The 26,887-nt window shown below is 39.5% G+C and overlaps 1 protein-coding gene across 2 annotated transcripts in view; it reads right to left on the bottom strand.

Moving 5' to 3' along the window:
- Positions 1-26,887, bottom strand: part of POLR3B (RNA polymerase III subunit B) — a 150,334-nt gene that overhangs the window by 34,499 nt on the left and 88,948 nt on the right. For both annotated transcript variants that reach the window (XM_003832543.7, XM_003832544.4), the window contains exons 20-23: positions 18,048-18,257; positions 15,463-15,621; positions 13,389-13,506; positions 9,128-9,270 (exon numbers count right to left, since the gene is read on the bottom strand). In XM_003832543.7, the coding sequence (XP_003832591.1) occupies positions 9,128-9,270; positions 13,389-13,506; positions 15,463-15,621; positions 18,048-18,257 (630 nt within the window). The remainder of the gene's footprint in view (positions 1-9,127; positions 9,271-13,388; positions 13,507-15,462; positions 15,622-18,047; positions 18,258-26,887) is intronic.

Genomic DNA, 26,887 nt, shown 5'->3' with positions numbered 1-26,887 from the left:
TTTCTTGTTCTGTTTGACCTTTTAAAACCATGTGCATTTATTATTTAATAATAAAATTATACTTAAGAGAAATAAAAATTATGTCCAGTTATGAGTCCCATGTCAGTCCTTCTATTACTCTGTTAAAGTTTACACTACCTACTTTTTGTTTGTTTGCTTGTTTTTTCCCCAATCTTTAACATAAATTTGATGAAGCTGTAAGAGAAGGGACTATCAAGGGAATCTAGGCTAATCAGAAGGTTTTTACCCTTGGATTAAAAGCCATCTGGAAAAAAAAAGTAGCAAGACAAACTCCTCACTACAAGGGAAAGGTCAGCTAGACCCAGGAGGACTCCTTCAGTTTCGTAAAGAGACGTACAAGTCAAAGCTCCCCTAAGAATGAACAGTTCTCTAAAATCTGCTGTTTCAGATCACTGCAAATTAGAAACCATGCCTGTTAATGAACATTATACCAATCATATTAACAGTCTGAAAAAATGCTATAGCACAAAGACCTTCCTGACATTTTACCTAGACGCCTGTATTTTCAGGAGCTTACTAATTAGGTGTGTTGTTTTCATTTTTAAAAGTACTGCTTTGGCCGGGCACGGTGGCTCATGTCTGTAATCCCAGCACTTTGGGAGGCTGAGGTGGATGGATTGCCTGAGCTGAGGAATTTGGGACCAGCCTGGGCAATATGGTGAAACTCCATCTCTACTAAGAATACTAAAAATTAGCCAGACATGGTGGTGCACACCTGTAGTTCCAGCTAATGGGGGATGCTGAGGCAGAAGAATTGCTTGAACCTGGGAGGTGGAGGTTGCACTGAGCTGAGATCGAGCCACTGCACTCCAGCCTGGGTGACAGAGTGAGACTCTGTCTCCAAAAAAAAAAAACAAAAAAGCACTGCTTTGTCTATACACATACATGTACTCACACATAGCAGACAGATTAAAACCTGAATAAAATCAATCCATCAACAGTAGAGAATCTACCTCCGTCACTTCCCCTACCTCCAATTTCATTCTCTCATTCATTCATATACATTGTGAATTCACCTATTATCTACTATCTATTAAGTGTCTGCTATGAGAAAGGCCTTACTGGGCTTTATGGAGAATACAAGGACATGGTCTCTGCCTTCAAGAAGTTTAGTGGAGACTGATTGCATCCAAGATGGCCAAATAGGAACAGCTCTGGTCTACAGCTCCCAGGGAGATCGATGCAGAAGACAGGGGATTTCTGCATTTCCGACTGAGGTACCTGGTTCATCTCACTGGGACTGGTTGGACAGTGGGTGCACCCCACGGAAGGCGAGCTGAAGCAGGGCAGGGCGTCGCCTCACCTGGGAAGTGCAAGGGGTTGGGGGATTTCCCTTTCCTAGCCAAGGGAAGCCATGAGTGACTGTACCTGGAGAAGAGGTACACTCCTGCCCAAATACTGTGCTTTCCCCATGGTCTTCGCAACCGGCAGAGCAGAAGATCCTCTCCTGTGCCTGGGCTTGGCTGGTCTCATGCCCACGGAGCCTTGCTCACTGCTAGCGCAGCAGTCTGAGATCAACCTGGGATGGTGGAGTGTGGCAGAGGCAGGGGCATCCACAATTGCTGAGGCTTGAGGAGGCAGTTCCATGGTCACAGTGTAAACAAAGTGGCAGGGAAGCTCGAACTGGGCAGAGCCCACTGCAGCTCAGCAAAGCCTACTGCCTTTCTAGATTCTACCTCTGGGGGCAAGGCAGCAGACAGCTTCTCCAGACTTAAACGTCACTGCCTGACAACTCTGAAGAGAGCAGTGGTTCTCCCAGCACGGTGTTCAAGCTCTGATAATGGACAGACTGCCTCCTCAAGTAGGTCCCTGACCCCCGTGTAGCCTGACTGGGAGACACCTCCCAGTAGGGGCCGACAGACACCTCATACAGGCAGGTGCCCCTCTGGGACGAAGCTTCCAGAGGAAGGATCGGGCAGCAATATTTGCTATTCTGCAACCTCCATTGGTGATACCCAGGCAAACAGGGTCTGGAGTGGACTTCCAGCATACTCCAACAGACCTGCAGCTGACAGGCCTGTCTGTTAGAATGAAAACTAACAAACAGAAAGGAATAGCATCAACATCAACAAAAAGGACATCCAGACCAAAACCTCATCCATAGGTCACCAACATCAAAGACCAAAGGTAGATAAAACCACAAAAAGATGGGGAGAAGCCAGAGCAGAAAGGCTGAAAATTCCAAAAACCAGAATGCCTCTTCTCCTCCAAAGGAACACAACTCCTTGCCAGCAAGGGAACAAAACTGGATGGAGAATGAGTTTGACGAGTTGACAGAAGTAGGCTTCAGAAGGTCAGTAATAACAAACCTCTCCAAGCTAAAGGAGCATGTTCTAACCCATTGCGAGGAAGCTAAACACCTTGAAAAAAGGTTAGATGAATGGCTAACTAGAACAACCAGTGTAGAGAAGAGCTTAAATGACCTGATGGAACTGAAAACCACAGTACGAGAACTTCGTGAAGCATACACAAGCTTCAATAGCCAATTCGATCAATCGGAAGAAAGGATATCAGTGATTGAAGATCAAAGTAATGAAATAAATCAAGAAGACAAGATTAGAGAAAAAAGAGTGAAAAGAAACGAACAAAGCCTCCAAGAAATATGCGACTACGTGAAAAGACCAAATCTACGTTTGACTGACGTACCTGAAAGTGATGAGGAGAATGGAACCAAGTTAGAAAACACTCTTCAGGATATTATCCAGGAGAACTTCCCCAACCTAGCAAGGCAGGCCAACATTCAAATTCAGGAAATACAGAGAACACCACAAAGATACTCCTCGAGAAGAGCAACCTTGAGACACGTAATTGTCAGATTCACCAAGGTTGAAATGACGGAAAAAGTGTTAAGGGCAGCCAGAAAGAAAGCTCGGGTTACCCACAAAGGGAAGCCCATCAGACTAACAGCAGATCTCTCTGCAGAAACCCTACAAGCCAGAAGAGAGTAGGGGCCAATATTCAACATTCTTAAAGAAAAGAATTTTCAACCCAGAATTTCATATCCAGCCAAACTAAGCTTCATAAGTGAAGGAGAAATAAAATCCTTTACAGACAAACAAATGCTGAGACATTTTGTCACCACCAGGCCTGCCTTACATGAGCTCCTGAAGGAAGCACTAAACATGGAAAGGAACAACCGGTACCAGCTGCTGCAAAAACATGCCAAATTGTAAAGACCATCGATGCTATGAAGAAACTGCATCAATTAACAGGCGAAATAACCAGCAAGCATCATAATGACAGGAACAAATTCACACAATATTAACCTTAAATGTAAATGGGCTAAATGCCCCAATTAAAAGACACAGACTGGCAAATTGGATAAAGAGTCAAGACCCATCAGTGTGCTGTATTCAGGAGACCCATCTCACATGCAAAGACACACATAGGCTCAAAATAAAGGGATGGAGGAAGATCTACCAAGCAAATGGAAAGCAAAAAAAAAAAAAAAAAAAGCAGGGGTTGCAATCCTGGTCTCTGATAAAGCAGACTTTAAACCAACAAAAATCAAAAGAGACTAAGAAGACCATTACATAATGGTAAAGGGGTTAATTCAACAAGAAGAGCTAACTATCCTAAATATATATGCACCCAATACAGGAGCACCCAGATTCATAAAGCAAGTTCTTAGAGACCTACAAAGAGACTTAGACTCCCAAAAAATAATAATGGGAGACTTTAACACCCCACTGTCAATATTAGACAGATCAACGAGACAGAAACTTAACAAGGATATCCAGGACTTGAACTCAGCTCTGGACCAAATGGACCTAATAGACATCTACAGAACTCTCCACCCCAAATCAACAGAATATACATTTTTCTCAGCACCACATCGCACTTATTCTAAAATTGACCCATAATTGGAAGTAAAACACTCCTCAGCAAATGTAAAAGAACAGAAATCACAACAAACTGCCTCTCAGACCACAGCACAATCAAATTAGAACTCAGGATTAAGAAACTCACTCAAAACCAAACAACTCATGGAAACTGAACCACCTGCTCCTGAATGACTATGGGGTAAATAATGAAATGAAGGCAGAAATAAAGATGTTCTTTGAAACCAATGAGAACATAGACACAACGTACCAGAATCTCTGGGACACATTTAAAGCAGTGTGTAGAGGGAAATTTATAGCACTAAATGCCCACAAGAGAAAGCAGGAGAGATCTAAAATCGACACCCTAACATCACAATTAAAAGAACTAGAGAAGCAAGAGCAAACAAATTCAAAAGCTAGCAGAAATAACTAAGATCAGAGCAGAACTGAAGGAGATAGAGACACAAAAACCTGTCAAAAAAAATCAATGAATCCAGGAGCTGGTATTCTGAAAAGATCAACAAAATACATAGACCACTAGGAAGACTAATACGAAGAAAAGAGAGAAGAATCAAATAGATGCAATAAAAAATGATAAAGGGGACATCACCACCGATCCCACAGAAATACAAACTACCATCAGAGAATATTATAAACACCTCTATGTAATAAACTAGAAAATACAGAAGAGATGGATAAATTCCTGGACATATACACCCTCCCAAGACTAAACCAGGAAGAAGTTGAATCTCTGAATAGACCAATAACAGGTTTTGAAATTAAGGCAATAATTAATAGCCTACCAACCAAAAAAAGTCCAGGACCAGACGGATTCACAGCCAAATTCTACCAGAGATACAAAGAGGAGCTGATACCATTCCTTCTGAAACTATTCCAATCAATAGAAAAACAGGGAATCCTCCCTAACTCATTTTATGAGGCCAGCATCATCCTGATACCAAATCTGGCAGAGATACAATAAAAAAAGAGAATTTTAGGCCAACATCCCTGATGAACATTGATGCGAAAATCCTCAATAAAATACTGGCAAACCGAATCCAGCAGCACGTCAAAAAGCTTTTCCACCACGATCAAGTCGGCTTCATCCCTGAGACGCAAGGCTGGTTCAACATATGCAAATCAATAAACATAACCCATCACATAAACAGATCCAATGACAAAAACCACATGATTATCTCAATAGATGCAGAAAAGGACTTTGACAAAATTCAACAGCCTTTCATGCTAAAAACTCTCAATAAACCAGGTATCGATGGAACATACCTCAAAATACTAAGAGCTATTTATGACAAACCCACAGCCAATATCATACTGAATGGGCAAAAACTGGAAGCATTCCCTTTGAAAACTGGCACAAGACAAGGATGCCCTCTCTCACCACTCCTATTCAACATAGTGTTGGAAGTTCTGGCCAGGGCAATCAGACAAGAGAACCCAATAAAGTATACTCAGATAGGAAGAAAGGAAGTCAAATTGTCTTTGATTGCAGATGACATGATTGTGTATTTAGAAAACCCCATCGTCTCAGCCCAAAATCTCCTTAAGCTGATAAGCAACTTCAGCAAAGTCTTGGGATACAAAATCAATATGCAAAAATCACAAGCATTCCTATACACCAATAACAGACAAACAGACAGCCAAATCATGAGTGAACTCCCATTCACAATTGCTTCAAAGAGAATAAAATACCTACGAATCCAACTTACAAGGGATGTGAAGGACCTCCTCAAGGAGAACTACAAACTACTGCTCAAGGAAATAAGAGAGGACACAAACAAATGGAAAAACATTCCATGCTCATGGATAAGAAGAATCAATATCAGGAAAATGGTCTTACTGCCCAAAGTAATTTATAGATTCAATGTTATCCCCATCAAGCTACCACTGACTTACTTCACAGAACCAGAAAAAACTACTTTAAAGTTCATATGGAACCAAAAAAGAGCCCACATAGCCAAGACAATCCTAGGCAAGAAGAACAACGCTGGAGGCATCATGCTACCTGACTTCAAACTATACTACAAGGCCACAGTAACCAAAACAGCATGGTACTGGTACCAAAACAGATATATAGACCAATGGAACAGAACAGAGGCCTCAGAAATAACACCACACATCTACCATCATCTAATCTTTGACAAACCTGACACACACAAGCAATGGGGAAAAAATTCCCTATTTAATAAATGGTGTTGGGAAAACTGGCTAGCCATATGCAGAAAACTGAAACTGGACCCCTTCCTTACACCTTATACAAAAATCAACTCAAGATGGATGAAAGACCTAAACATAAGACCTAGGACCATAAAAATCCTAGAAGAAAACCTAGGCAATACCATTCAGGACATAGACATGGGCAGACTTCATGTCTAAAACACCAAAAGCAATGGCAACAAAAGCCAAAATTGACAAATGGGATCTAATTAAACTAAAGAGCTTCTGTACAGCAAAAGAAACTATCATCAGAGTGAACAGGCAAACTACAGAATGGGAGAAAATTTTTGCAATCTATCCATCTGACAAAGGGCTAATATCCAGAATCTACAAAGGACTTAAACAAATTTACAAGAAAAAAGCAAACAACCCCCATCAAAAAATGGGCAAGGGATATGAACAGACATTTCTCCAAAGAAGACATTTATGCAGCCAACAGACATATGAAAAAATGCTCATCATCACTAGTCATTAGTGAAATGCAAATCAAACCACAATGAGATACCATCTCATGCCAGTTAGAATGGCGATCATTAAAAAGTCAGGAAACAACAGACGCTGGAGAGGTTATAGAAAAATAGGAACACTTTTGCACTGTTGGTGGGAGTGTAAATTAGTTCAGTCATTGTGGAAGACAGTGTGGCGATTCCTCAAGGATCTAGAACCAGAAATACCATTTGACCCAGCAATCCCACATACCCAAAGGATTACAAATCATTCTACTATAAAGACACATGCACACGTATAAGTTTATTGTGGCACTATTCACAAGAGTAAAGACTTGGAACCAACCCAAACATCCATGAATGATAGACTGGGTTAAGAAAATGTGGCACATATACAGTATGGAATACTATGCAGCCATAAAAAAGGATGAGTTCATGTCCTTTGCAGGGACGTGGATGAAGGTGGAAACCATCATTCTCAGCAAAATATCACAAGATCAGAAAACCAAACACTGCATGTTCTCACTCATAAGTCGGAGTTGAACAATGAGAACACTTGGGCACAGGGAGGGGAACATCACACACCGAGGCCTGCTGGGGGTGGGAGGCTAGGGGAGGGATAACATTAGGAGAAATACCTAATGTAGGTGACGGGTTGATGGGTGCGCAAACCACCACGGCACGTGTATACCTATGTAACAAAACTGCACGTTCTGCACATGTAATCCAGAACTTAAAGTTAACAAAAAAAGTTTAGTGGAATTAGAACACATTGCATAGCCACTGAAATATCTGCTAGTCTGCAACTCTTTGCATAATACCCTGATGGGATAAAGACATAAGGATTTGGGGTACCTTAGTCTTGTAAACTGATTCAGAAACGGGATATTCTCTTATGGTGTGCATTCTTGTGAAGCTTCCAGTGTCAATATTTTACAAGAAGAATATCAACTTTGCTCTTGTCCAAGTAGGAGGCCAAGTAAGATAGAGACTACAAATGAGGTTAAGGTTACCCCACAATGACCTAGCAAATGAGGTTAAGGTTACCCCATAATTGACTCAGCAACTGTCAAGACCAAGATAAAAGGGGAAACAGTTTCAATATACAGAATTTGATTTTTTACTGGCAAGCCATATAAAACGTTAGAAACTCAAGATACTTTTAAAAACACTCAAAGGGCATTAAGAGTTAGTATCTCAGGGAACTATATGAATTACAGGTGTCAAATTCACATTAACAGATGGAACCAATCATTTCTTAAAAATATTGGCAGGCTAAAATAATCTTGCCTCTGTCAACAGAACTAAAAATGAGTTTGATGAAAGAGTATCTTAATCTGACATAGTTTCATTAGCAAAATGACAACTAAGGCTGGGTATACCTGACCAAGAAAACTGTAACATGGATATACTCGCTTGGCAAAGAAACTTAAAATCAGCAGAAACACAATGTGCAGTTATCTTCAAACCAATTAAAAATAAGAAGATATCACACTAGTAATTTATAAGCAAATGTGAGAGTCAAGGTAGAAAAGTAGAAGTAATACATCTTAAGTATATATCAAAAAAAAGATGGTCAATGTTAATGATCATTGCTGTTACTTCTTGAGCACTTACTATGTGTGCCAGGCACATTGCTAACTGCTTAACAGTCAGTGTGGCCTAGTAATTAAGAGCTAGGTCTCTGGAGCCAAGCTGCCAAGGTTCAAATGTCAGTTCTCCCATTAATTGTGTGACCTTGGGCAAGCTATTAATCTTTCTATGCCTCTGTTTCCTTATCTATAAAATATGGATAATGATGCCACCTCCCTCCAGAATTGTGTGAGAATCAAATGAGTCAGCACCTGTAAAGTGATGAGAACGCAGCCAGGCACACAGTGCTACAAAACTGTTAGCTGTTGTTATTCTTAAAGCTAAGTGGCAGGCAGAGCTAAAATTAACAGTGATACAGTGCTGTGTTTCTTGAAAATAAACAAAACTACAAATAGATGAAAACTGTGCAGTAACCATCAAAGGAATGAATGAGGCTTGCCAATGGGATTAGATGTAAGACACACACAAAGCACCGCCCTGGGGTCAGGAGACCCAGGTTCTAACACCAGCTCAGCAACCAAGTAGCTGTGTATCCTTGACTGGCCACTGAAAATGCGGGGTCTGAACTTCCTCAACTGTAAACAAGGGGACGGATAACTCTGAGGTGTCTTCTAGTGCTGACATCTGACACTATGACCCAACAGAACATATAGTAGTTTAAAGATCTATCTTTCAGAAAAAAAAAAAAAAAAGGCACTACTATTTATTTTTTGAACAGCTACATGTATCTCAATAGGCACATCACCCAGACTGTATCTATAATTATAATTCTGGGCATAGCAACTGCAGGAGAATGAAACAGACAGCATAGAGGAGCAAGTCTACCATGTATTTTTAAATGCCATTAAATATAAACAGGTTAATCTAAGAAATAAAACAAGATTAATTTTTATAACAATGTAATACTTTTCCAAAGTAAATTTTTTAAATGGGGGAATTTTATATAAGTGGTTAACAAATACATTCATATATTGTTTTATAATCAAGTTGAGAAATGATACAGTTTACCCTTTTGCCCATGACGACTGCTGAATTTGTCTCCAATTTCTGGACGCCTTGTCTGTCTCAGCAGCATTTTGATCAGAAAAGCATCTTCAGCATTTGAAGATATCATCACTTTTTCAATATATGAGTCTGTTGCTCCTTTGTAGCTGGTGTTAAGAGAAAGTCACTAAAACAGAGTTTTCAAACTGCCCTTTGTGAACTTCTCACCCATGTTATATTTCATTTCATGCCTACCATAGAGTATTTTGACATTTTCATCTTGGGCTCTGAAAAATGACTTCAATTTTTTTTTAACATTAAATTCAAATTTCACAATTTCCCTTTTACAATACTACACGTTTATTATGAGGAAGGCACAGTGCAATTTAATCCTCACAACAGTCCATACTGTTATTCCCTTATTACAGATGAGGAAAACTGATGCTTAGAGGGGTTAAGTAACTTGTCCAAGGGCACATGACTCACACAAAGTGGAACTGGGATTTCAGACTCAACTCCTAGTTCTTAATAGCAATAGCACTTTTACTTACTCAGCTTTTCAATTATTAATTTTTTTCACATAACAAACATTATTAGAAATCTACCAGGTATCAGATCCTGGTAGCCTTCGGACACGTAACAATTAAGTAGACACAGTTACTGCACCAAAGGAGCTCACAATCCAATCAAGGAGGAGACAGGTAAGTGCAGTAATGGTATCTGGTATGAAGAACAGGAGAGGCTCAAGGGAGATAGTCAATTCTGCTGGGGGTGGGGGATGACAGTGGTGGCAGGGAGTGGCAAGCTGTCAAGCCCTGCCACAGAAGAGGTAAACCTCAACTTGAGACCTGACCAGAGTGGGTCACTGACAGAGTGGCAACCTGAGCGAAGGCCTAATTGAATTAGGATGGCACATTTTGGAGAATAAGAGGTGATTTCCTAGAAACATAGGGCTTAGTGTGCGAGAGGGGCCTATGAGGCCAGGGAGGCGTGCTAAGGACGCCTTTCCCACAGGTACCACTGTCGTTCACACTTTTACTTAACTTACTCAAGTTTCACTCTATTTATCCAAGGGAGTAACACGGCCAGAGTAGTTTAGAAAATCACCCAGCCGGGCACGGTGGCTCATGCCTGTAATCCCAGCACTTTGGGAGGTCAAGGCAGGCGGATCATGAGGTCAGGTGTTCGAGACCAGCCTAACATGTGAAACCCATCTCTACTAAAAATACAAAAATTAGCCGGGCATAGTGGCATGCCCCTGTAATCATAGCTATTCAGGAGGCTAAGGCAAGAGAATTGCTTGAATCCAGGAGGTGGAGGTTGCAGTGAGCCAAGATCGTGCCACTGCACTCCAGCCTGGGCAATAGAGCGAGACTCCGTCTCAAAAAGAAAAAATCACCCTAGCAGTGATGCAGAGAGAGCCTGAGTGGTACCAGCCTGGAGGCAGATGGACAGTTAACAAGAACTCCAGGCGGAGCAGAGGGCCACAGTGCAGACACTGTAGCATGAAGCAGGAGGAGGGAGAGAAGAGAGCTGCTAAGATGACAGGAACGACAGGATTGGTGTGTGTGGCAGGTAAAGGAAAGGAGTCAGGTTGTGCTGGTGACTGGCTGGCTGCTGGCAGCTGATGCCATTTACCAAGACAGGGATCCAGGAGGAGGAGCCTGTTTGGGACCACTGTAAAGCTGTCCAAGTGCTGATATGAAGCTGACACTGGGCAGATGTCTATATGGGAGTCATCAGCAAAAACAGGGTGACTGGAGTGCTGAGAACTGGGGAGCTTGTCCAGATGAGGTTCAAGAGTCATCTTGGCCAGGGTGAAGTCATCACAAGGCCAGGCAGGATGGGGGGCTAAGAGTGAGTGATTAGACTGACAGGGAGGGCCAGGCGAGAGCAGTGTCACAACATCAAGGGAAGAGAGAGGTCAGTGGTGTCAAATGCTATAGAAGTGTCATATGAAATTCATTCATTCACATAACTATTTACTGAATACCCACTATGTGCCAGGTACTATGCCAGAGACTAGGGGGTACAAGGTGAAAAAGAAACAAAGTCCCAGTCTGCAAGAAGATTCCGATCGAAGAGTCTGTCTGATTTGGCAAATTCGACTATACATGGGTTTTGCTTATTTCTTTACTTCCTGTCTTCCTGCACTGGGGTGTGATTCCCACAAAGACAGGGACTGCTGGTTTTCCTCCCTGCACTATCCCATGTGCCTGGAATAGTTCCTGGCATACTGTTAGTGCTCAAAAAGTATTTTTTAAGGGCTGGGCACGGTGGCTTATGACTCCCAGCACTTTGGGAGGCCAAGGTGGGCAGATCATGAGGTGAAGAGTTCGAGACTAGTCTGGACAACATATTGTATTTTTTATTTTTGTAAAAATACAAAAAATTAGCTGAGTGTGGTGGTGTGTGCCTGTAGTCCCAGCTACTCGGGAGGCTGAGGCAAGAGAATCACTTGAACTGGGAGGTGGAGGTTGCAGTGAGCCGAGATCGTGCCGTTGCACTCTAGCCCGGATGACAGTGCGAGACTCCATCTCAAAAAAAAAAAAAAGTATTTCTTGAATGAAACAAACACATAGGATGTCTTTGGTGACCTCTTCTGGAGCTGTTTCAGGAGAATGAGGAGGTAGGTAAGAGGCCAGTTCCGAGGGTTAGGGAGCAAGTGGAAGGTAACAAAGTAGAAATGGAGATGACAAGATGATTGCTCTGAGGAGCTTCGTAGTGAAAGGAAGAGGAATACAGTGGCAGCTAGAAAGGGACACAAAGACCAGAAAAAACTTTCATTTTCCTTTAAAGGTAAAAAGTATCTGAGCACATTTTCTAGCCTGTGGAGAAGGAATCAATAGGAAACAGGTTGAAAATATGGGAGGATAAAAGAGAAGATGACAGAAAAAGGTCTCTGAAAAGGGTGAATGAAATTAAGAAACCAAAAGGAGAGATGAACTTTGCACAGAAAAAGAGATATCCTCCTTCAAGACAGGAAGAGAGCCAACCAGCAGAGCCACCTCTGTAACTGCAAAATAGCTGTTCATAGTGTAGAAGTCAGTGTAGAGTCTGGACCCATCCCCTAAGCAGAGCTGCCCATCTTCTCTTTGGTGCTCCTCCTAGAGAGACAAATCCGTGGCACCCACAATGCTTTGCTGGGTTTAGCACAGTGGTCAAGAGAAGCGCTCTGAAGCCAGGTTGCATGACTTCAAATCCTGGTGCTGCCCTTTATTGCTGTGTGACCTTGGTAAGTTACTTAACTTCTCCTTGCTTCCATCTTATCTTTCTAATGAGCCACTAAGAGAACATAGCTCCTGGGATGCTGGTAGGATTAACTGAGCTAACACATGTAAAATGTCCAGAACAGTAACTGGTACAGTGTAAATTCCCAATATGCTATTATGATCATGGTCATTACTGCACTTTTTTTGTGTGGAGGTCTTTGCCAACTAAATATGACTCTTTGCAGGCAACGCCTGTGGCTTATTTCAGCCCTATATCGCTGGCACAAGAGGCAGGATGGCTGGCACATGGCAGGCCTCAGCTACTGTGTATTGAATACATTTGTAAAACTGCCATCACAACTCAAGAATCTAGTCCTCCTATGTCACCCTCACTGCCACCTCCTAAACTCAGCCTAGTTCACCTTGGCTAGGTTAGATATCTCTTCTAGTTTGGTTTTTATATCGCAATGTGGTGACTATCATTGGCCCTTCTCACTAGGTTCATATTTTATTAAATTTTAGAGCTTAGAAGAAATTTAGAGATTAACAAGTCTAACTCTTTCATTGTATTATACAAATGAAAAAACTGAAGCTAACAGAATTTAAATGCTTTACTCATGTAAGATACACAAAACAACCTCTACTAGAGCTGGGCTATGTTCTAGTATACTGTGATGCCATGCTGTGGCCAGTGTGTTTTACTGTTTAAAAATATGACTCTTATCATGTCACTCTCTGCAGTATCAATTCCCAACTCTTTCACAACCTAGCCCCAGCAAGCTACACTGATCCTCCAAAACCCAGGCACTTTTATGCCCATGTGCCCTTCATCCTGTTGTTAATTCCACCAGGAACCCCTGCCTATGTGGTCCACACCTCAAACCCAGTTTAGGGCCTATATGATTCCATAGACTAGTTTTATCTTCTATGCCATGCTTTTTCCATGACAAGTAATGTTACCCCAAATTGCTATTTCTAGTTCTCCAACACACCAAGACCTAACTTCGAATTTCTCCCATTTCTTCTCTTTTTCTAACCTTTCTACATATTACCAGGGCACAACCAATACATACGTTATGGGTACATCTTTGTACTGCGGTTGCTGTGGTACATTACTTCCTTCCAAAGGAATCTGAGTCACTGTGGGCATGGACTTATTTACAAGCACTTGTTTGTTTTCTACTTTCTCACCTGAGAAAAAAAGAAAAGTGTTAGGCACATCGTTATCATCTGTGTGGAATACAAAGATTACGAACTAGGCAAAGATGCACAGGCCTGCAGTCCCAACAACTCAGGAGGCTGCGGTAGGAGGATTGCTTGAACCTAGGTTGAGGCTGCAGTGAGCTATGATTATGCCACTGCACTCCAGCCTGTTCAACAGAGTGAGACTTACACACCCCCCCCCACACACACACAATCATAGTCTATATAAAATTAAGAAAATAATTCAGAGTACTACATGAACATGAGAAACATCATCTCAGTAAATAGCAATTTTATATATCTCTTAGGGTGTCTAGTTTTGGTCACTTATTTTTATTTATAGTTATTTCAACCAGTAATAAGCCACCACCAATTTAACTTGGGCAACAAGGAAATCAAAATATTTCTTTGGTTATGCTGTTATTCCCATTTTTGCTTTGTATCGCTTCCTGGTAAGCTCAAAGACCAACTACCTGTAGTACTGTCACAGCGCGTATTTTCCAAGCCATACTGACCAGTGTTAGGGTGAGAAAAATTCTCCAAGAAACAAAGGCAGAGGGAGGGAGGAGAAGTCGCGTACTCTGTGTCTCTTTGGAACCACAGCTTGATAAAGCATTCACCGCCCACAGGCCAACCATGACAAAGTCATGTGGATTTCCCTCCTCACAAACTGGGTTCTCTCCACCTTCACCACAGCTCCTGGTACCAGGTCTACCTTCTATTTTAGTGCCCTTCTAATCCTTTTTCTACACTGTAGTCAGAATGATCATTCAAAACGCGTATCTGAATATATCATTGCTTTTAGGATCATAATGAAAATAGTATCATGGGCTCGGCGTGGTGGCTCAAGCACTTTGGGAAGCCGAGGTGGGTGGAGAACTTGAGCCCAGGAGTTCAAGACAAGCCTGGGCAAGATGGTAAGACCTCATCTCTACAAAAAATACAAAAAAACTATCCAGGCATGGTGGCACGCGCCTATGGGTCCCAGCTATACTGGATGTTGAAGTGGGAGAACCGCTTGAGTCTGGGAGGCAGAGGTTGCAGTGAGCTGAGATTGTGCCACTGCACTCCAGCCTCAGTGACAGACTAAGACCCTGTCTCAAAAATGAAATTAATAAAATAAAATAAAGACAATACTAACATGGTTGCAAGGACTTGCTTACTCTGGCCCCTACCCCGTGCGTCACCCACCAACTCGTGTGCACCATGCTTCCCTGCACTCTCTTCTTGTTAGCCACACTGGTCTTCTTTCAGATCTTTCAACTACCAAGCTCTGGGACCCTTGCACAAGCTTTTCTCATTACTTAGAACATGCTCCCTGATCCTCTTCTTTGGTTAACTCTTCCCTGTCCTTCAGATTCCAGCTCACTTCCTTGGGAAAGCCATGCTGATCTTCCCAACTAGGTCAAATTCTCTTGCTATAAAATGGCCTCATAGTTACCTATATGATTCCTTAACCTGGATTTATGCATGATCCTCTGATCAATGTCAGTCTCCTGCACTAGCCTGTGAGACCCATAAGGGCAAGGGCTATTTGTTTCATCAACAAAATGCATTACAAATTTGTAATTATAATGGAGTCATACCTTTGCAGGGGGATAAAATTCTAAAGTAGTCTGTAAGCTAAATGCGTAAATGAAGAAATACCAGTGCAGATGCAGGGACATGAACTACTCTAAATATTTCCTTAAAGTGGCTTTTCTATTATTCAAAGTTATAACTAGAAAATTATAGTTAGCATAGATTACTGATAGGTAAAAACATAGTGTATAGAAAAACAGACTGGAAGGAAATTCATCAAAAATGACCTCATTGGTTGAATTTGGATGGTGGTTTCATAGGTTGTTACTTTTTTCTGCCCTTTTTGCCAAATATTCAGAAATATTATTGAATAACATATGATGTCAAAAAGTATTAAATTTTTTTCTTTTAAAAGGCTTTTACCTGGAGAACAAATACCATCTGCATCTAAGATTTCATGTCGCCAGATAGGTTTCCTTGTAGCAGCATCCAACATGGGCCCCATCACTTTATCAAAAGTCTGATTGGTGTATCGTTTCAACGTACATTTAGCATTTTTATATACAAGGCAACGCCCAAAGCCTAAAATGAAACCAAAATGGGCATTAGAACCACCAGTAACCCAAAGCTATAAGAAAATATGGATTTGTGCTACTCAATAATCCACTCCACCTCACCCTCCCCCAAATCCCAAAACTTCTCTGTATTTGATAATAATCTGGGACCAGTACAAACCAAATAAAAATCTGATAATCTGAAGAAGCAGCACAGGACTTGTCCTCTACCTACTGTCTGTGTAAACACTGGAATCTCTACAACCATTTTCTGCATGGAATACACCTTGTCATACTGGAGAACGGTGAGAGAAATCTAAGACTGGCGCTGTGATTCTTTCAGAGGACAGAGCCATAGAATATTAGAATTGGAAAGGCCCTTAGAAATCACCTGATTAACCTATCTGTTTTACAGGCACTAGGAGTGAGGTCTAGAGAAATTAAGTGGCCAAGGTCATCCAAAAAGTTGGCAGCAGAGTTGAGAATTGTGTTGAACAGCACAAGTCCACTGACTCCTGAGCCAGGATACACATCCTTTTGGTGCATAACTTCTGCTAAACTTCCCTGGAAAGTTTTCCTTTTTAAAATTTGGCATTTAGAGCAAGTTCTAAGCCAACAAGTAAAAACATTAATTTTTCTCCAGAGAAGAGACAGAATGAAAAAAGAAACAATGAAATTATTTCAATGGGAAAAATAGTTCTCCTCTGCCCTTAAGATTGGAGTTTAATTACATTTTTAGATTGCATTTATCTAGTGGATGAGGGAAAAGCTGTGAAATCAACTAACAATCTAAACATCAAGAAAAATAAGCTGTCTAGCAATGGATCAGAAAAGAAAAGGAAGAAAAATAAGCAAAAAGGACAGAAGAAAAACCTTTGGGTGGGGCAAAAAAACTCAACCACTGAATCCCTAAAAGAAAAAATCCATGAGTTGTAGAGTTACCCAAAACAGCTGTCATTCCTTCAACACTATAATTTCCTGATTCGGTGGCTGCATTTCTTTCTTTTTTCCCTTTGGCCAAGCAGTTATTTTAAACTGGATTCTCTTACTAATCTCCTCAGGATATATTGAGCCATGCCAGAGTTCACTTAAATAAGAAATGTCTCAGGATTAAATGCCACTTATTACTGATGAAATAAATGCATGGCAGTAAAATCCTTCACTTAACAATTTTCCACCAAAAACAGAAATCTAAGAATGTGACTTTAGAAATCAATCAGGTAAAAGTGGATTTATAAATAAAATCTCAGGGCTGTAATGTAATTTTTTAAATATGAAGGTGACTGTGAGATGAAGTAACGAATTTCTAAAATTGGACGTCAGATGAAGACATTTGTGTCTTTAAGCAAGGCCGTAGTCATCATGGCTCCTAGGAAATTGTGTATGGCCATAATAAACTCGGCTCAGAATGCCAGCTGGTTTGGAAACATTACACAATCTTGAAATTTCATACAGTAGCCATTAACTGCAACATGCTGGAGTGCAATGTGAATCTTCACTGCATGAAATCAAGAAGTGTTTTCTTCAAAGTGTAAACAGACATTTTATTTACAGGTGATAGCTTAAAAGCTAGGGGATAGTAAACTCAGATCACTGAATTGGGTTGCAGAGTTTCTGACAGACATCACAAAGTCTTCAGATTTCCACATAAACGTTACCAGTTAATCAGAAAGGAAAACATCTAGTTTTAAAGCATGGCTGTTGTCATTTGGAGGAAAAAAAGAGGCATAAATTAAGTGTGGCCAACATTAATGCCAAAGACACATGTCTAGGAGTACTATTATGGCTGCCTAGCAACTACAAAGAGGGAAGGGGAAGGCATAGTGGCTACGCCAGAAAGGAAAAAGAGAAATCGAGATTATGAATAGAGAAGTCAGACTTCAGATCAGGTGATGTCTAACAAACCACGAGGTGGTGACTTGCGAAAGTAATTGTCAAAAACAGAAAGAAAAGCAGAAAAACTCCACGCCAGAGTTTGTGGCCGTGTATTTTTAACTTTCGTCACTTGGCCAAAGAAGTTACCAAATTATGAGGTTACACAAATAAGAAACAGCCTTTTACATCCAAATATTGCTACTGCCCTCTCAAACAGGTTTGTTGTTAATAATATATATCACTAGACACAGTGAAAACACATATTTCATATATTGTAATTCTTGCTGGAAAACAAACACATTCTTACATTTTTTTCTTTTTGAAGGATTGTCTCACGTAACCAATAAAATAATAAAGAAGAAAAATATTCCGTAGTAGTATGTTTAACAAATTATTTCAATATACTATTCATTAAAAATGACGAGAAAGCCAACATCAAAACCCAACCACCTCCTGTTTCTAGATCATAAAATTCAAATAACTTAAAACTGACATTAACCAAGTGATTTTTACATTAATCATCCCTATATCTAATTCTGCAAAAAGCACCTTTGGCGTTAGTTTTGAAAATTCACTTACCTCTGTCTAAAGAGGCCTTGTTTAAAACAAGAGCATCTTCAATATCATAGCCACTATAGCTCATCACAGCAACTGTTGCATTCTGTCCAGCTGGCAGTTTCTCAAATTCTATCAATTCAATGGTTTTTGTCTTAACCATGGGTTTTTGTGGATATGCTAGTAGATACATGAGAGTATCAATTCTGTTTCGCTGGTTATATCCTATAGTACCTGCATTGATATTGGAGAAAACAAAATACAACATTCTATTATGTGAAATAATAAGGTAGTAATGAATATAGAGATAAATACATTAACATCACTAATTAAAATGAACAAAGTCTTCAGGTTCAACATTTCAAAAGCAATACTCTCATGGTGGCTTAACAACTTGCAAAAGCAACTTTTCTCACTAATATTTAAAGTTCTACAAAGAAGGAAAAATATACTCAGAGTATATTTTAATCTAAATAATTTAGACTTTTTGGATTTATATTATCTCATTTGAGGGATTTAGTTTCCACTGGTTAATTTCACAATCAACAATTCTTTATTTGGTTCTACCGTGTTCCAGGCCTGCTGGGGAGAGGTAATGTAAGAACAACGCCCAGTGTTCACATCCAAGGAGCTTATAAAATGGATAAACAGGTATATTCCATAAAAAGAAATAATTGCAAAAGTTCTAAATGAAAAAGAATACAGGAGAGAAGGGAAGAAAAAGAATGAACAAAGAGGAATTCAAGTGAGAGCAAGGAAGAGTGGATTATTCATTTATTTGATGATTCACATATTAAGCAGTTAATAAACATCTACTCTGTGCCAAAAACAGGAGATAAAATGAGAAAAGGCTTGGCCTCTTCCTTAAGAAATCTAGGGTACAGCCCAATCAGGGGTGGGCTCTTCCCTCCTTAGCAATCAGTCTTTCCACCTGACTGTTCCTCGGAAGGGTGTTATTGGGTCACTGTCAACTGAACATGAAATCAGAATGTTAACCCTTTCTCTCATTTCCCCTTATAAACACACTGGGGTTCATGCACCTGCCTGAAGATGAGTCTTTCAGTCTCCTCAGCTTGTGGACACAGAACTGATGCTACAAAGAGATGTTAAAGTTGGAAAACTCAGGCTTGCTCTACTGCTGAGCTTGAGTGTGGGCTACTGAGCCTCTTTAACTTCTCTTAGGTATCTCTTTCTTCCCCCTGTGAATAGCTAAGGCAGCTTTAAGTCTCTCTCTCTTGCACATGCTTCCATAGTGACACATACACACCACACACACACACACACTCCTAAGTACCTAAGTGCCATTTCACAGAGTTACACCCTAGGGTATGCAGACACCAAAACTCAGTATTTATTTCCTTTAACTTTTTCTCCATACTCATGTCATTAAATCAATGATGATTTCATTTTGGGGATGAAAATAAGCTATTCAGGCTGGGCGTGGTAGCTCATGCCTGTAATCCCAGCACTTTGGGAGGTCGATGTGGGTGGATTGCTTGAGCTTAGGAGTTCAAGACCAGACTGGGCAACATGACAAAACCATGTCTCTACTAAAAATGCAAAAATTAACGGGGCATGGTAGTCCCAGCTACTTGGGTGGCTGAGGCATGAGAATCGCTTGAGCCCAGGAAGTAGAGGTTGCAGTGAGCTAAGATCATACCACTACACTCCAGCCTGGGCAATAGAGCAAGACCCTGTCTCCAAAAAAAAAAAAAAAAAAAGAAGAAAAGAAAAAGAAAATAAACCATTCAAGCAGCAAAAATTACTTGACAATTACTATTGAAAGAAATAGTACATATGTAGGGAATACCTAGTGCAGTGCCATGCTTATTATAGATGCTCAATAAATGTCAAGCAAATTAAATTGAAGAATTCTATTATATTTTTTATGACAGTATGTGCTTAAATCTCTAAAAACTTAAAAAGATTCAGCTGAAAAACAAGTCAAACTGAACCTCATGAACTTTTTATCAAGGTTGCACTATAAATTGCCAAATGATTTATGCTATTTTAGTGCCAACTAATAAACTGGGCAGGATACCTGGCAATAGATCACTTACTGTTTTAGAAATAAGATTACTACTGCTGGGATTATGGTAAAGTTCACTGACAATAAGTTTGTCCTTTTTTATGAAATCACTTAAAATTTATGTTAAGATTTTAGTTCCAATTGTATACCTTACTCAGCTGGAGACAAGAGTTCAGGCAATGTCCCACCAGGCTGCCAAACATGTCTTCTGAAACCTGAGACACGCATTATTATGCAGCAGGGAAGCATAAATGGCTGCACCTCTAAACAATGGTGAAAGAGACTGGATCCTGCTATAAATTGTGCTACCAGGCCCAGAACATAATTCTCAGGCATTACAACTGACCACTGAATGGATGAACAGCAAAATAGTTTAGCAAATGTTTAGTGCTTATGACATCAAAAAGTTTTCTCTAAAGGCCTTTTAAAGAACTTGTGAGAGTATACATGTACGTGCATTTTTAGCAGCACTGACTATGGGTGCGTAAGTTAAAATGTTAAAATAGAATTTATAAACTATTCTATATCATAAAACTTCAAAATGCTATCAGATTCCCAAATGTTTATAAAAATAATGAATGGCTGACTAACCATTTTGCCAATAAGCAACAGGCAAGCAAATGATAGGGCTTGCCTGTGTGCAGCACACGCTCAAACTTTGATTCCCCTATTAGTATTTTCAGCTTCCTTAAAAAGGGCATTACATATATATACACACATATAAAATAACACAAGAAGAATATCTATAAGTTGCATTCTACTTCTATTATCCCATTTTGCTGTACTATGGTCTCCAATGATTCCCTTTACTTACTAAGGCATAATCTTTCTAAAAAGCCCTATTTTCTTGATAACAACTTTCTTAAGTCACAAGCTGGCACTACAACGTATACAAATGTAGGTTAAAATATTGAAGAAGTGCTCTTTTATAAGGCGGCGTGAAAAAGCTTAGTAAGGAAGGATGTAAACAGCTTAGAAAATGTATGCTGAAAAAATTAAAATGAAGTTTTATGCATTTAGCTATTTTTTCCTATCTTCCTTTGCCAAATTTCCTCACCTCTCCTTCCCTCCCCTCCCCCCCCCCCCCCGCTTTTTTTTTAATAACAGAGTCTCACTCCATCACCCAGGCTGGAGTGCAGTGTTACAATCTCCACTCACTGCAACCTCTGCCTCCTGGGTTCAACCAATTCTTGTGCCTCAGCCACCCGAATAGCTGGAATTACAGACTTGCACCACCACACTCAGCTAATTTTTGTATTTTTAATAGAGACAGGGTTTCACCATGTTGGCCAGGTGAACTCCTCAACCTCAAGTGATCCGCCTGCCTCAGCCTCCCAAAGTGCTGAAATTACAGGCATGAGCCACAGTGCCTGGCCTCAATTTTCTTTTAAATCAACGTTATTGAATACAATAAACTTCATCCATTTAAAGTGTACAAATTAATGAGTTCTGATATACATATATCAGAACTTTTTATCAAGGTTGCACTATAAATTGCCTGTGAAACCACCACTATAGTCAAAATCCAGAACATTCCTAACCCCCAAAAGATCCCTCCCTTTGTTCCTCACCTCAGGGGACCACTGATCTGTTCTGTATCGTTACAGATTAGTTTGCATTTTCTAGAATTTTATATAAATGGAGTTACACAGTATCTGCTTATTTAGCATAATGATCCTGAGATTTATGCATATGGTTGAATATTATGTTTCATTCTTTTTATGGCTTAGTATTGTATAAATATACACTTCATTTATCCATTCACCTGCTGATGAATATTTGCATTGTTTCCAGCTTTTGGCTACTGTGAATAAAACTGCTATAAACATTCATGTACAAGTCTTTGTATGTTTTTTCATTACTTGGGTAAATATTTAATACCTAGGAATGCAATTTCTGGGTTGTTTGGCAAGGGTATAGTTAACTTTAAGAACATTCCAAATAATTTTACAGAGTGATTATACCACTTTACATTTTCACCAGCAGTATATGAGCATTCTGGTTGCTCCACACCCTCACCAACACTTAGTAGGTCAGTCTTTTTAATTTTAATCATTCTGAGTGTGTAGTAGTATCTTATAGGGGTCTTAATTTGCATTTACCTGATAACTAATAATGCTGAACATAGTTTCATGTGCTTATTTGGTCATGCCAAAACTTTGTGAAGTGCTTGGTTTTTGTTTTTATTTTGTCCATCTTTTAATTGGGTTGTCTTACTATTGAAGTGTTCTTTATATATACTTGAATACAAATCCTTTATCAGATATATGTATTGCAAATACTTTCTCCCATTCTATGGTTTGCATTTTCATATTCTTAACAGTATCTTTCCAAGAGCAAAAGTTTAATTTTGAGAAGATCAATTTTTATACTTTGTACTCTTTATGTAAGGAAATCTTAGCTTAACTCAAGCTATGAAGGTTTTCACCTAGGTTTCCTTCTTCAAGAGTAATGGTTTTAGCTCTTACATTTAGGGCTATAATATATTTTTTGTTAATTTTCATATGCTATGAGGTAGGAGCTAACGTTCCTTTTTTCCATATAAGTATACAGATATTTATTTTGTTGAAAAGACTTTACTCTCCATTGGATTGCTTTGACATATTCATTGAAAATCAATTGCCCATAAATGTTTGAGTCTATTTCTGGACTCTTGATGCCAATTCCATTGACCTATATGTCTACCCTTCTGTCAACATCATACTATATTACTGTAGCTTTATAGTAAATCAAAATCAGGTTGTATAAATCCTCCAACTTATTCTTTGTTTCAAAATTCTTTTCAAAAATCTACCCAATTCCTTAATGATTTTAATATTCTCAGAGATTCATTCATTCATTCATTTTTGAAACATGACTTACTATATTCCCTACTAAGCTGGCACTATGCTAGACACAAAGGATATACAGTTGACCCTTGAACATGGATTTGAACTGCGAGGGCCCACTCATATATGGATTTTCTTTTGCCTCTACTACCCCTGAGACAGCAAGACCAATCTCTCCCTTCCTCTACACCTCAGCCTACTCAGTGTGAAGACGACGAGGATAAAGACCTTTATGATAATCCATTTCCACTTAAAGAACAATAAATATATTTTCTCTTCCTTATAATTTCCTTAATAACATTTTCTTTTATCTAGCTTATTTGAATTGTAAGAATATAGTATATAACACATATCACATACAAAATAAGTGTTAATTGACTGTTATTGGTAAGGCTTCCAGTCAACAGTAGGCTATTAGTACTTAGCTTTAGGGGAGTCAAAAGTTATACACAGATTTTCAACTGTGAGAGGAGTTGGTGCTCCTAACCTCTGTGTTGTTCAAGAGTCAACTGCAGCACAGGTTGAGCATCCTTAGTCAAAAATCCAAAGTCCAAAATGCTCCTAAATCAGAAACTTTTTGAGCGCCAACATGCCGCCACAAGTGGAAAACTCCACACCTGACCTCAGGTGATGGGCTGTAGTCAAAACTTAGTCAAACTTTGCTTCATGTACAAAATTATTAAAAATATCGTATAAATTACCTTTAGGCTATGCGTATGAAGTGTATATGAAACTTAAACGGATTTCATGTTTAGACTTGGGTCCCATCCCCAAGATATCTTATTATGTATATGTAAATATTTCAAAATCAAAAAAATCCAAAATCTGAAACACTCCTGGTCCTAAGCATTTCAGATAAGGGATATTCAACCTGTAATAAATAACGGAGCTCCTGACTTCGAGGGGCTTATAATTTACATTCTACCAGAAAAGGCAGCCTGATCGTGATCCACAATGGACAGGAAAAAAATGAGAAAAGAAGTTAGTTTTGGTTGAGAAGAATGTTAGTAAGTTTTATAGGTAACATTACATAGAAGACATAGAAAACCTTTTATATGTTACTCAACAAAACTGGGATTCAGCTTCCTTGTCAGAACAAAAAAAAGTATGTATTATATTTCAAAGGATTATTATTGTGATTAAAAAAAAATGGGCTGGGTGCAGTGGCTCACACCTGTAATCCCAGCACTTTGGGAGGCCAAGGCAGGTGGATCACCTGAGGTCAGGAGTTTGAGACCAGCCTAGCCAACATGGTGAAACCCTGTCTCTACTAAAAAACAAACAAAAAAAAATTAGCTGGGCATAGTGGTGTGAGTCTGTAGTCCCAGCTACTCAGGAGGCTAAGGCAGGAGAATTCCTTGAACCCAGGAAGTGGAGGTCACAGTGAGTTGTGATCGTGCCACTGCACTCCAGCCTGGGTGACAGCAAGACTCCATCTCAAAAAAAAAAAAGAAATAATGTATGTAAAGAATTTGGATACTCAGTAAGTGGCAATATTATTTATGACCAATATTAACAATATTAGTAATAATAAAAATACATACCTTATTACCCTGTAATATCATCCATTCTACCTCCCACTCAAACCTACATACTAAACTTAGTGTACTCAATTTTACCTCCATATATATGTATATATTCATCGCTAACATTCTAGTCTTAGGAAATACCACATAAGCTTAAACCTAAAATAGCTATAATAATTAAAAAAACTTTTAACCAATAGCAGAATTCAAAAAATAATTTCCAGGGGTAATTTGGCCACAACATTTTTTGCATTTTGTACCCTTAAATGGACAAAGAATAAATATGCTAAAAATCAAATCAAACAGAAAGGGGGAGGAGGTGTAGAATGAAACAAAATTTTATGAGGATCTTTGTATACTGTGTTTTTAGTGTCTCAAAATTCTCCAGCCTATTTCTAGTGCATCTCAGCCTACTGTAAAGTGCGGAACATAAAGGAAGAAACTATCTACTTAGGAATAGAATCTATTAAAAACAAACACAAAAACAGAAGCTGCATTCACTCCTGAGCTTTAAAAAAAGTCCCAGTAGTTTGAAGTTGAAGCAGGAAGGGGTAGTGAGAAGAAGCCACTGTTGAGGTCTGGGAAGGTCTGTGCTGCATATTCATTAATTGAGCTGATAGTAACTGAATGATCCTTTACACAGGAGAAAGTGTTCCACTAGAGGACTGCCAACTAATAAATGGGCAGGATATGAAAGTGTGGCTCATGTGAACTTGGCATCGGGTGCCGATCAGAGGACACAAAATGTGGCTCCAACACACAGCCCTTCCTGGTAGTGCTGAGCGAGTGACCTGGAGATCCAGCCATTTCCAGATGTCCACCTGACTTCTTGCTCTGAGCCATGTCACAATACACACACAGCCATACCCATGGAGAAGTGCTTCTCAGTGGCACAGTAAGATGCTGTGTGGAAACTCGAACTTTATTAATAAAGCGCCTAAGATTTAAGAAACACCGTCTGCTGGTGTTTTATCGTGGATTAGCTCTCTTACATAGAAGGTAAGGCTTTCCATCTCTGTGGTTTGTGCTGGCCTTGGTCTCCTTCGTAGTGATAGAAAATGACTTTCTCTCATTTCTTCACTCTCTTGTAGGGGGAGTGGGAGGGATAGTAGGGAATGGTAGAGAGCAAATTTTCCAGATTGGCTGGAATATTTAGTGAATTAATTCTGAGCTACTATCTTGCACGTTATACATGGACCAGCAGACAGATGAATACCAACTAAAATATTATTTTAGAAAATCCACATAGAAGCTCTGAATTTAAATAATGTTTAGCAATGGCTCATAGTAAAAATGGGATAGAGTATGAGTTTTAGTTGTCAGCTATCAAGACTCCAAGGAATTAAAACGAACCAGAGAAGTCCTACTCAAAGTGCGGAGTCTGCATTACAGACCTGGGTATCTGCTGTGGGTTTTCTCCCTCTGCTGACCTTTTTCCTTTTGTCATTTTTCAAGCAGACTTTGCTCAATACTTCTGCAGCTATTTCAGTGTCCACAGAGAAATGCTGCCGCGTTATATGCCAACTCTAAATGTACTTTTATCTCGCTGCTTTTCTTTCCAGTCAGGTGTTTTATAATAACAAACAGTAACAAAGGCTTTTTTTTATTACTTAAGATATTCAGTGGCTTTTGTCTTCCTAGCGTCAGCAGTAACGTCAGAGGATTGTATCCAAGGAGCTAAATGTGCAGGACCCAGGGTCAGAGCAGCTGAATACACCAACCTCAGAAAACACAGACAATGAATTGCAAATGACACTCAAAACAAAACGAGAAAAAAAACCTTCACACAGAAAACTACAAAAGAACTCTACAGACACTGAATTGGCTTTCTGTACACACTGATCCTGCTTAACTGTGTGTGGTAACTAACCAAACGTTTCAGATACTCATTGCCACATAAAAAGGGTTTCTCTTTTCTTTTTTTTTTTTTTGTGGGGAGAGGAGTTATAAAAATAAAAATATTATTTCTTTCTTTCAAGTCTATTCTTTATTTTTTAAAAAAGCTTCACTACATAGAGATAGTTGCAGCTCTGTTTCGATCTTCAAACACACTGAAGAGTGGCATTAGCGATGAAGTGATTAGTCTTCCGTTAATTCTGCTGAAGGTTCTACACAAAAGGTGTATTGTTTCAGCTGGGATTCACATCATGAAACAAAATGGTTTGGTAAACCCAATAGAAGTGATAGCCCTTTCATGACACACAGGGTTCAGTACTGTATATTTCAACTTGTTAGCAAGTCAGAAGCACAAGCGGGAAATCAGCCTACACTGCTACTGAGGATGAATGGGAAAGGCTAAATTGATGAGCTGCTGTTTAGATTTTCCCACTGGGAATTATTCTCAACTGTCCAGGCATTACATCATTCAGGTAAATAGTAGCAGGATAAAATGCTTTTTATTTCTTTGTAGCTAACCAGAGGGCAATATAAAAACTTGAAAAGAAATATATCTACTCTCTATCCATAATGAAGAAATAGGGT

Source organism: Pan paniscus, chromosome 10 (assembly GCF_029289425.2).
Source record: "Pan paniscus chromosome 10, NHGRI_mPanPan1-v2.0_pri, whole genome shotgun sequence".
Lineage (NCBI taxonomy): Eukaryota > Metazoa > Chordata > Mammalia > Primates > Hominidae > Pan > Pan paniscus.
The sequence above is the reverse complement of the archived record's forward strand: the minus strand, read 5'-3'. Positions and strand labels throughout refer to the sequence as shown.